The sequence below is a fragment of the Mustela nivalis genome, assembly GCF_964662115.1.
Source record: "Mustela nivalis genome assembly, chromosome: 2".
NCBI classification, from domain to species: domain Eukaryota; kingdom Metazoa; phylum Chordata; class Mammalia; order Carnivora; family Mustelidae; genus Mustela; species Mustela nivalis.
Genome location: NC_139021.1, coordinates 7,501,622 through 7,513,812, shown reverse-complemented (window position 1 = coordinate 7,513,812; position 12,191 = coordinate 7,501,622). Strand labels below are relative to the sequence as shown.

Below are 12,191 nucleotides of genomic sequence, written 5' to 3'. Positions count from 1 at the left end.
GTCACAAGAAGAGACGACGAGGCCTGACCCGTAAGAACGGGAGCCAGCGTGGAGAAAAAGTCAACTGACCATGGTAAGAGACCAAAGTGACATGAAGGGTAAGACATCTGGGTGGTAGGGCTGGTCGAATGGCGGGGGCGGGGGAGCATTCAGGAGGAGTTAGACAATGAGCACAACACAAAACATGCCGCTTACCAATCGCAAGCTCAGGAGAGAGTCTGGCCAAGGAGGACATCTTCAGATCACGGAGCACAGCTGGGGGATGAGTCCAAGGAAGCGGACAGGGGCCAGGCAGCAGTCACTAGTAAAAGCAGACAGCTGCAATCCCTCCCCCTGCCGCCCTGGGCACAGGGCAGGGCTGCACTTTCGAGCCCCTTGCAGTCAGTGGGGCCATGACATCAGCTCTGGCCAATGAAACACACGGGCAGAAATGATGGCGGTCACTTCGAGGCTGACAGGAAACCACCCAGGGCACAAGGGAGTGCCAGGACACGTGCCCACTCTTCCCAGCAGGCCCGAGGCCAGGTACGCAAGAGCACCGCTGCACCCCATGACCTCCAGGCTTCCGTCCACTTGACTGGCCCGCAGTGAAATTAGAGTTTACAGGTGACAAAAGCAAACCGTCATCACCATGACACAGCTCTCCACGGAGAAAGGTGTTCTATTCTGAGACTGACACTGCCTTTTCTCCACACCTACAAACTGTCCAGCACAGCTCGCCCCAAACCGTTTGCAGTCACAGCAGCATTAGCCAAACCCACTGTTTGCTAACAAAAACACAGTGTGAGGCACTTGAAATACTGTTGTAAAAAAAGCTCCATGAAAATTATAGGTGCATCTTAGGTAAGATCTTAAATAAATGCCTTGCCTTCTGTAGGACAGATTCAACAATAGTAAGAGCCAATTTTTGCAACTCTCCTTGCAGAAGATGACCCCAGAAATAACAAGCTTGGAAAGGTTCAGAAGTCACTTTTATGAAGTTGACATATTGATTTCTGTAGGCTGCAAACTGTTTTTTCAGAAACACCAGCTGTTCCACACAATAGCACAAAAAAATCTCTTCTCTTGGCTTCTTTTACTATTCAAATTCAGAATAAAATAAATAAATGCTGAATACATATCGAAAGTATTAACTTGCCAGGGTTCAGCATAGGGAAAGGCTTATGTTGTTTTCTTTTAATTGTTTTAACAAGCTACAGAGTCAAGGTCAACTGTTTGAAATGTCACCAAACTGCTCCTTACAGACCATGCATTAAAACAATTATGCGAGAATTTTCCAAATTGTAATGTTGTGCTTGGCAACCTGGGAACGTGGAAGGACTGCAAAGAAGGCGGCCATAAGGCAACTGGGCAAAAGGTCACTGCTGCCTATTTTAGAGCCTTCCACGGGGGCCTGAAAGGGAAAAACTCCCAGAGTTTCTACGTTTCCATTTGGTATTTGTTAAATTAAAATCCTTTTAAGGTCATTCCAATCAATGGCACACGCGGCCATTTTCTCCACGGCTTATTACTGGTGCAGCGGATAATCTTATGAGACAGGACGGCTCCCGCCTCCCTCACTGCCGAGAAGATCCACGTCGTAACCACGCAGGGTGGGACCTTTGATTCTTACACGGTTTGCGAAAAAACCGACAGAAGTACACTGAAATGAAGAAAATCTACGTCCCTGAGGTGAAAACGAGACTGAAGACATAGACGTGGCACCCAGCAGGGCCGGCCACGGGGCGGGAGGCAGGCAGTGGGGGGCTGCACGCACCCCAACCCCAGCCCGGGCCATGTGCGTGACCGGATGAGCAGCACCTCCGGACGTCAGCCTCCGCGACTGTAAAACCCTGAAACTGAGCCTGCAAACGGGGGTCTTTCGAGCGTATCTTAAAAGGTCACGTACCAGGTGATTCGGAGGAAACACAATTTTTGAAACGACCGAACTACAGAGTGCGAGAACAGATCTCTGGTTGCCAAGGGTGGGGGTGGGGCGGTTCTGCAGCAGGAGCGCGTGTCCCCCGGGTGACGCGACCGGAGCGGCACACACACGTGCCTCTGTCCGTGTCGGATTCTGACGTCCTGCTGCACAGCCAAGTACGATGCAACCCTTAACGGAAACGGGGTTAAGGGCACCAGACTTCTCTATGCAATCCTTGCGACTTGCTGTGAATCTGTAATTAGTTTCAAAATTTGAAGTTTTACTTTTTAAAGGGTTTCTGAGACTTGGAGCCAGACCTTTATTATTTTCTCTGTGGACCCTAGGATTTGAAAGAGTTTATCTCCCAAACTGCATTTCTTAAGATCATTCCTTTGCCCATGTTTACTGATAGAACCATCTTACTTTACGACTTTCACTAAACCACGATTTCCAGATGGACCAAAGACAGGGTTATAAACGAGACCACACAGATCACAGAGGACACACAGAAGCGTGTGTTTTATTATTTGGGGGCATCGGCAAGCGTTCCCGGCTATGATGAAAAGGGACATTCGACAGGAGTGACAAGTATTTAAAACTCCAGCAAGGCTACAAATGGAATGAAAAGACAAATGATAAACTACGGAAAATACTTCCTGCATTTACGGTGACCCAGAGGTGTAGTAAGTAAAGGGCACAAACAAGAAACACCCCAAATTACACACAAAACACAAATCATTTCCCGGTAACTCTATAACCACAAGGTCTAACTGTGACCACAGAGCCGCTAACTCAAATAATTAAAAGAAATCACTGGCACAGAAGCCTGGCAGGGCTGAGGACTGACAAGACGCAGGCTGAAGAGGAACAGGCGGGTGGGCGGCAGCGTCAGGGAAGTAACCGACAGACACTGCGGGGTAGCTCGGCAACGTGCGGGTGTGTCAAAATGGAAAATATGCCCTTATTAGCCCAGCAATTACATGCCTAGGTATTTGCCTAAGATAATAATAGCATGAGTACAAATATAATAATAAAATTGAAATGCATGCCTAAATTGAGTCACCTGAGTAGCGTTTTTTTTCTTTTTTTTCAATCAGGGAGAAAAATAAAAAGCAATCGTGAATGTCCATCGACTGGAAACTGATGAAGGAAAATGCATGGCCCGTGCATATGGTGAAATGTGGGTGGCCTTTAAAAATGACAAAAATCTGCACTTACTGATTGTTCGGGGTCAGGAAGCAGAGCACAGCCGCTGAACTGTGGCGGTTTCCGAACCCAGCCCCACCGCCTACAGGCTGTGTGACCTCAGCAAGCTCCTAAACCTCTCTGTGCCTCGGTTTCCTCTTGTGTGAAGTGGAAGTAACACCAGTGCCAAGTTCTTCAAGTTGCTGGGACTTAAATGAGCTGTAAGATGGAGAGTATCCAGAAAGTGCTATGGAACAGCTCACTGAATAAAAAACACTGACATGAAAACTTTATTGGCCATGTTAGTGAGTGAAAAAAGAGTACAGAACATGCGTATGACCCCATTTCTAAAAAACGTGCATGTATATAAAACTGAGCAGGATCTTTCTTCTCTTTTTTATACAGCGTAAGAGTCGATATACCTTGGCAGTGAGATTCTTGATTACTGTTACTTTCTTCTTAGTATTTTCGGTATCATCTCAGGCATTAAAAAATTTAAAAATGTCAATATCCAATAAGCACTGTCAGACACCTTCAGAATCTGACTTGGTGTAAGCTTTCGTGGGGTGGATTTGGTAATATATAATATACCAGGGGTTACACTTCTGGGAATTACTCCTATAAAAATAACAGTATAAGTCTACAAATACACATGTACATGGGTGTGTATACACACCTACACACATACATAGACACACACACATGCATATGCATAAAGAAGCACTTATTAAAGCAGTATTTACAACAGCAAAAGATAAGAAATAACTGAAATAACATCAACTGCAAACAACAGGACACAGAAAAACAATGCTGAAGAGCTCCAAGGAAAGACCCTTTTGTTGAGGGTCTTGAATGCCCAGGAGGGGACTATGCACTTTACTCTAAAGGGGAGACACTGAAAAACTTTGTGTCGGGGGAAGAAACCCTGAGGACAGTGCAGAACACCCACAAATCTAAATGAGTGAACATCTCAGACTGCGTCCAAGTTAGATCCAGGCCTGACCTCTGGAAGCAGCAGCAGTGGGAAGGTTTTGCAAAAGAGATCCCTGATTTCCAACCAGAACTGTACAAAACGCCCAGAAGTCTCCCAGAAGGAGTCTGGTGGGATAAATCACATGAAGGCACAAAAATAAAGCAGATCCACAAGAAGACAGCACTGAACGAGCGGAGAGTCAGATTCTCTGACCAGGGGAAGTACCCATGGAGCTGCTCGGAAGGCTAGAGCTGAAGCCCTGATGAAAATGCAGCCACCACAGGGAAGGCAAGCTGGTGCAGCCACCCTGGCAAACAACATAGAGGTTCCCCAAAAAGTTAAAAAGAGAGCTACCTTACAATCAGTAATCACACTGCTGCGTGTTTGCCCCCCAAAATACCACTAATTCAAAGGGATACACGCTCCCTTTGCTTATAGCAGCATTACTTACAATAGCCAAACTACGGAATCAACCCAATCGTCCACCAACAGACGGATGGATAAGCAGGTGTGGTCTATACATACAACGGAGTGTCCGCCATCAGAATGAGCGAACTCTCGCCATCTGCAATGCCGCGGATGGAGCCAGAGTGCGACGCTAAGTGAGAGAAGTCAGAGAAAGAAGAACACCACGTGGTTTTTCATACGTGGAATTTAAGAAACAAAACAAAGGAGAAAAAAAAAATAAATGAAGATGCAGACCCTTAACTCTAAAGATCACACTGATGGGGGAGGGGAGGTGGGGGGAGGGGAGGTGCGGGGAGGGGATGGGGACGTCCTCGGCAGGGGCACTTGTGATGAGCACCGGGTGACGTATGGACTCGCCGAATCGCTATATTCCGTGCCTATAACTAGGATTTACTGTTCACTGTACTGGGATTAAAGTAAAAAACTTAATAAACAAAAAAACGCCACCACTATTAACTATCTGTGTGAGGAAAAGAGAGGAGGGGGTGTGCCTGGCATGGGGGCAACTCCGTGATGCAGAGCCAGTGCTGACAAAGCCACCGGAAATTAGCCCTTTAGGGGCAGGGGGTACATCCTCACCCTTCCTCCCTCAACCATCTCTGCTCTAAAGTCTCTTTATTTGCCAAAGGGCATCAGGCTCGGAGACCACGGCACTGCCTGCCTACACGTCTCACACGGCGGCGACTCGTCCCCTGCTGTGGGTCAGCGGCCTTCCCGCTGACTTCTCTCGCCTGAATGCTCGTCCGTTCTGTGCCTTAGTCCATGCAGCCAAGAAAGGGTTCACACAGTCACCTTGAGAGCAGTTCCTCAAAGGAAAGAACAACATTTCGTATTTTCCTCAGTCTGCATGGGTGTTGGCAATGAGTCCTGGCCACCAGCCTGGATGTCTGCTAAGGATCAGGTGATGAGTTACTCAATTACTCCCCCAATCTGTGCGAGGACTTTGCACCCAATGGGCCGCTGGAGGTATTTCTAGTAAAGGACTTGAGAATGGAGGTTCAAAGGCTCGGTCCCCCTGCTAACTGAAGGACCCTGGACTAATGACCTGCCTTCCGGGGGTCTACCTACCCTTGTCTATAAAACCGGCAGGAGGAGCACAGTGCTGTTTCCACGCTGCTGTGAACAAAGTGACAGCTAACACTGCTGAGCACATTTCATGTGGAGGTGCTGTTCAGAGCACTTTGTCAGTCCTGCCCTATTTAACCCTCAAAGCAACCACAGGAGACAGTGCTGGGTTTTACTCCCATTTTACAGATGAGGCATCGGAGGCAGAAGGAATCTGCTAAGGGCTGGAGCAGCTGGGACTCATATGCAGGAAGCCACATCCCAAAGCCCGAGTTTCAGCCAGAACGGTCTCCCACGTGACGTCCTGAGTCCGGCACAAAGCACGGCAAGAACTTCCTTAACTTCCAGGCTGTCTGAACCCTCCACAAGCAGCACAAACGCCAGACGACAGCAGAGCCCACAGGACAGGCCCTCCCCTCCAGGACAGTGGTGCTTCTTCACTGCCCCAGAAGGTCACCCACAAGACAGGCTCTGCCACGGTGACATCATTCCTTCGCACTCCCTTCGGCCTCATTGAGAAGCGGCTGCAGAGCTGAAGTCCAGCAAAGAACATGTGTGGAGGAAGCCCAACACTTTATTTGCTTCCAGAATGCCCACCTCAACCTAGCCCTCGGCTTCCGTTGGCTCCTCGAAGTCCCTCACGGGGGCCCTGAGCATCCTAACGTCCGCACTCACGCTCACGCAGCCCCGTCCGTCGGCTGAGACATCCTCCCTCCGCTAATCCCAGTGTCCCCAGACCGCGACAGCAGGTCCCCTCCCGACTCCCCGTCGCCGAGGGTTTACTCCCTGCTCAGTCTGCACTGGACAACCCTGCTGTCCCACCCAGAACGGAAGTGCACCGCAGGACAGGCCACGCCTCACCCTCTCTGCAAACCGCAGAACCCACCGACGCACACTCCATGGGCACCACCTCCCACACAACACCCTCAATCCACAGAGGACGTATAGCCCAAAGAGGAACTGTGCCAGCCAGGGGAGCCTCCTACAGAAACGCGCCACCCCACGGGTAACTGTCCCCATGAAGCCGTCGGTACGTACGAGTCCCCCTAGGACACGGCCGCGCTTAGCCCTTGGGCATCATACCTGCTTCTCCATCCTCCTCGTCCAAATTCAGCACAATGATGCAGATGTGCTTCCTCAGCTGGCGCGGGTTGGAGAACTTTCGACAGCACTTGCTGCACTCCAGGCTGCCGGGGGCCGGGCCGCTGCCCTCCTCGGGGGCCGGCGGGCTGTCCCCTCTCGGGCCCACGGTGCTCTCGGCCAGCTCCTCCTCCGCGCTGGGCTTCTTCGTGGAGCCCTTGGGCCTGCCTCTCTTCCTCTTCATGACCGAAAACTCTGCTGAGGAAACAAGAGGGCACAGTGTGGTCACACACAGCCACGGTGCAAGGCACACACCCACTTCCAAAGGTGCAAATGTGCTCCGTTTCATGTTTTGTGGAAAACAAAGTTTGAAGCAGCTGCGGAAATGAACAGCTACAAACAGTATCGTGAGTGCTGCTCTGGCTACCGTGTCACCAACGTCCTCCTATCCTGATTTAGACATACTGTTTGATGAGAACCTGGGCACATCTTCTCTCATAAAGTGAGGATGGCTCTGACCTGTGACAGCAGCGCCCCGGTTCATGGATCACAACCCTCGTGAGCCGCTGACCCCACCTACACCGTCCAGAAAGTGCTGAAGGACTTCCTCGCAAAGGATTCGCAGAGGCTGTTAGCTTCTCGTGGTCTTAATGAGCTCCACAACTACTCGGATTATTTCAAAGCACCATAATTACCACAGCCAAACTGTTCTGATAAAACAGAGAAAAAATAATCACAACCTAAAGTCTACCAACCACAGGACTAAGGGCACAGCAGTATTTTTCGCGTTTCCTGGTGGCCTAGGGAGTTCGAGAGCAAGCTCGGAGCTGCATCAGAGCAAGTTTCAAATCGTTTTTCAACTTGTATTTCTTCTCAATTAGCACTCAATTTTAAGGCACTCAGCTCCAGAATGAAGGTGGGAACTCCGATGGGTAAGCAGGGTCAGGGAGCACCATGCTGTTGGGTGTGTGAAGGTGGAGAGGCGTGGTCTCAGACGATGTGACCTGACAGGTGCCCCGAGACACCATCTAGCTGACATCCCAGCGTTACGGGCCTACGCGCTGAGGTAGGGCGCACTGGCAGTCCTCCCAGTCTGAGCAGCGGAGGAGAGGATGGGGTATAGGGCTCCAGCACCATCCTGGGAAAAGGGCCACGCCAGAATGAGGACCACGTGAGCTCTGGACAAAGGAGCCTGCTTTGACATGGGGTCCCCAGAACTCAGGGAGATCATGCACTACAATGGGGGAAAGGGTTGGAGGGGGGGCTTGTAGGGGCAGAGCTTCTGCAGAGCTGCAGGGCCAAAGGGTGGTCAACAATGACCAAGAGAGACAAACCAGAACCCTCCTTGGCCAGGGCAGCCAGCACAGCGGATGGTCACTTCCTTCCCGCTCTATTGAGGGCGCCTGGGGACGGGTGGGGGAGCAAAGGAGGGGAAAGTACTTAACAGGAAGGCAGAAGAGACCAGACATGACAAACAAGGAACGAGACGCTCGGACCCCGCGGCCCACACTGGATTTTACGGGGCGGGGGAACAGCTGCATAGACACAAGGCCCAGCCGACAGCTACGGGAGGCCAGGGCAGACAGGCAAGGAGAGGGACATACGGAGGAAGGACAAACCGCTGACCTCACAGTCACTGAAACGTCCCTCCCTGCTACTCTTCCCCGTGGCATGTGCTTGCGCAAGTTGCCGAAGCAGCAATGAGGGGCAGAGAAGCAGAATTAGCGACAAGGCTCCCAAACACCTACCGCGTGTCACGTTGGCTGAGCCGCGTGATGGTTATGGAAGTCTGGGCCCGGGCCCACCCGCCACGAAGGCCTCTGCACCCTGCCGTGCAGACTGGCCTTCCTCCTCAGACAGGCCTGCGGGTGCAGCTGGGTCGTGAAGAAGGAACCTTACCCAGAGCGGTGGCCTCTGCCTTCAGCTACTGGGGTGACCTCTAGGCTCCCAGAAGGTCCTGCCTGATAGGACTGCCTGTTTGCCTGGGGTCTGGGGCCACCGACAGTCTAACAACATGATTTATGACCGGGCCTGCGACCAGTCAGAGCCGTTCTGACCTCTGGAGAACAAAGGTGTTCATCGGAACCTACGGGAGAAGGGACTGAAGGCCAGCCACGTGGCCGTGTGTCATCGAGCCGGACACTGAAGGCTGGGGTGAGCATCCCTGGCTGGGAATACCTGAGTCCCGTCACCTAATACAGCAGGAAGAAGCAAGAACACCAGGACTGCACAGGGGGAGAAGGAAGGCCAAAAGCTCCACGTCTAGAGCCCTCCCAATCCCAGACTTGGCCCACGCATCTCTCCCTTTGGATGGTTTTGACCTCTACGCTTTTTGCATAAAATGGTAATCACAAGTATAGTACTTTTCGTGAGTTCTGTGAATCATTCTAGCAAATTAAGGAACCAGAGGGAGTCCTTGGGGTCCCCAAATTTGCAGCTAGCTGGTTAGAGAGAGGGTGGCCCCAGGGACTCCCAAATCTGTGGCTGGGGTCAGCAGCCTTGTGGGCAACTGTGCCCCTAACCTAGGGTCCAGCCCACACACTGTGGCAGGACACCCGGCGTTCTCTCCTCAGAGACGAGCCAGAGCACGTGACCACGACCATGGTGCCACAGGGTACGAGACTCTGCCCCAGTCTGGGACGTTCTTCGCAGACAGGGGACTCCTGCAGGCAGAGCCCAGGTCCTGACTCTCTGTCTCCCCCAGCACCTAAACTGGTGTCCTGCATAGGAGATGCCAATCGATCTCGGTGCATTAAACCAGCGGGCTGTGCGCAATGTGGCTGTCAAGGAAGAAACACAAAATCAGCCCTGAGAGATTTGGAAATCCTCTAACACGACGGTGACAAAACTAATCTTACATCTTGCTACATCCATAATGCAGATGCTCAAGACCAATTAGTTAGCAAAAAATGAAATATTCATAGATGAACTTGGAATAATTTAAAAGCAGAGAAAACGAGTTGCTGCTGTCAACTACAAACATTTTACAGAACTGCTGAGAACTCTGCAACTGGGCAAGGGAAACCTTGCAACCTCTCAATCGAAACCCTGGGATAGGCTTGCCCTTCGTTCCCTTCCACCTGAGTGCAGTCCTTGATTCGGTCTGTCCAGGACCTCTGATTTGTCCGAAAGACATCTGCCCACTAAACTCCCTAGATCCCTACACATGGCCCCCGGACCACAGCCTCCTGCTCCCGTCCTCCTCCTGTCTCACTACCTCGCTCTAGAACGTTCCATTGTTCACAACACTCAGACCTGGTGTTCTCGGTCCTTCCTCACATGGTTCAACACACACACACCATACACAGCTGTGCTCTCTCTCAAGTGCTCGGCAATGTTCCAGACCTCCCTGAATTTGCAGAGATAATCCCAGTCTTTTTATGTACCTGCACTGCTCCCCTGTCTGGGCCCACCTCCTGCACCCCAGTCAGACCCCAGGCCCCAATTCAAACCCTCACGTCCTCCTCCACGAGGTCGTCCCAGCTGGTCTCGTGCTGACAGCGTGAGGTACACGTGCTGTGCACGCCACTGGCACAGCCTCCAGCCTGCGTGTTTCCCTCTCTTCCCACCCATTACACATCCTGAGGTTGAATTCCCAGAGCCCAAGGATCACAAACAGAGCTGGAGATGAAGGGGACACTGAATTAGTAAATACACATTGTTTGATGGCAAGAAAAGAAGCCATTTCCTGCATCCAGAGATTCCAGAAGGAAGACAGATGGAAGCCACCACATCTTTCAACCCTGCCCCGACACCACAGTGTGGAGACAACTTCCTCAGTCAGAGAACCGTCCCTACAGTTCCAAGGCCAAAACTGGCAAAGGACAGGAACAATCAGCCAAAGGTTTAATTCAATCAAAAGACGACATGAGCACCACGAAAAAACAGCTCCACGTTGCTAAAAATCTAATAACGTAAGCCCTTTATTTATACATCACTCGAGTATGCAAGGCCCGCTCCCAGTTCTTATCTCATTTTATCCCCATAAAAACCTTCAGAGATGAATAGAGCAAATGTAATTTCCTCAATAAGAAAAGAAATAAGGGACCTGGAGGTCCAAGGGGCTTGGCACGTTTTCCAGAAGCTGCTGCTAAGCTCCCAGAACCAGGATCCGGGTTCCCTCTCCCTGCCAGGCTCTTTCCGCTGGGTGATGTGGCCCCTGGGTCGGCTCTGGACCGGTGGAAAGAGCCTGTGCTGCACTGCAGAGAATACCAGCTGCGAGCCAGGCCCCACCGCGTTAAATACCCCCAAGCAGCCGCCTCTAGTATGAAAAATAAACACAAAACTGTCTCTGTTTTATAGTCCCCTATAAATAAAAGCCATCCATTAAAATGCTGAGCATAGTACTTGGAAGGGGATCACTGAATGGCAAGCTCGTGTTACTACGGACACACTCATTAAAACTCTCCCTGGGACCACTTCCCTGGAGCAACCGTCACCTGCTGCCCCGGCGGCCGCCCGACCATGCGGCCGAATGCACACCTGCTCTTGCGCGACCCTCGTCCCTCGATTTCTTCCTCCCGACGCCGCTCCCACACCCAGAAAGCCGGCGCGGAGTCAGGCGCAGCCACATTTCACCAGGCTGGGGGCCAGGGAGAAAGCCCTCGCCCCGCAGCCCAACCCAGTCTCTCCAGCTCGAGAACGGAGGCGACTCGAACACGGCTGGGCCCGAGCGTCCGCCTCCCCGCCATGTGCTCGCACCGAGCCCCGGAGGCCCCGCGAAGACGGGGAGTTCATTACCCGAAACGAGGGAGAGCGCCTTGGAGGTCTATGGGGGACGCAGCACCTCTCCCCGGGACAGACCGCAGCCGGCCCTGGGACACGGGGCCCCCGGGAGGCCGGAGGCGCCCACGCCGGCTCCCCGCGGAGTCCCCGAGACGGCGCGGCCGCGTCCCGCCAGCAGCAGCCCGGAGGAAGCGGACGGCGCGCCCCGCGCAGGCAACTGCACCGCGCTTGCCGGGCTCCTCCCGCCCGGTCCCTGCGGAAGCACCGCAGCAGCCCCTGCACGGAGGGCGACGCTGAAGCGACAAGACTCACCAAGCGGCCCGAGACACAGAAAAGGTAAGTGGCACAGCTCGGCTTGGAGCCCCCCGCTGGCTTCACGCGACGTCAGCTCACGTCAGAGCGCAGAGTAGTACTGCGGGCCCCTCCGCTACACTCCGCAGGAAAGGGACCACCGCGGCCCCAGCGACAAGCCTCAGTGCCATCCGACTCCTGAACCAGACTACTTCGAGGAAACGGGCACTACGGGCTCTGAAGGGCAGCGTGCGCTTACCCCGTACTAAGGCACCGTGTGAACCACGCACGAAGGCACCGTGTATTAACATGCATTTATCACGTAACCTTTTCCAAAAAAATAAAGGCAAGCATCTTGTGTCCTGCTGACAGAGGACAGAAGCAGGGCCTCCACAGGTGCGGTGCAGGCAGAGCCCTGCGTGAGGCGCCATGGGGATGGGGTGGGGGGTCCAGTACCCAGGCCATGCTCCACAAGCCGAGCTGGGCACTGGGGCCCCGGCT

The 12,191-nt window shown here is 52.6% G+C and overlaps 1 protein-coding gene across 3 annotated transcripts in view; it reads right to left on the bottom strand.

The window, feature by feature from the left end:
• ZFAT (zinc finger and AT-hook domain containing) overlaps nucleotides 1-12,191 on the bottom strand; it is a 183,147-nt gene that overhangs the window by 131,208 nt on the left and 39,748 nt on the right. For all 3 annotated transcript variants that reach the window (XM_082721605.1, XM_082721606.1, XM_082721607.1), the window contains exon 3: nucleotides 6,678-6,929. In XM_082721605.1, the coding sequence (XP_082577731.1) occupies nucleotides 6,678-6,929 (252 nt within the window). The remainder of the gene's footprint in view (nucleotides 1-6,677; nucleotides 6,930-12,191) is intronic.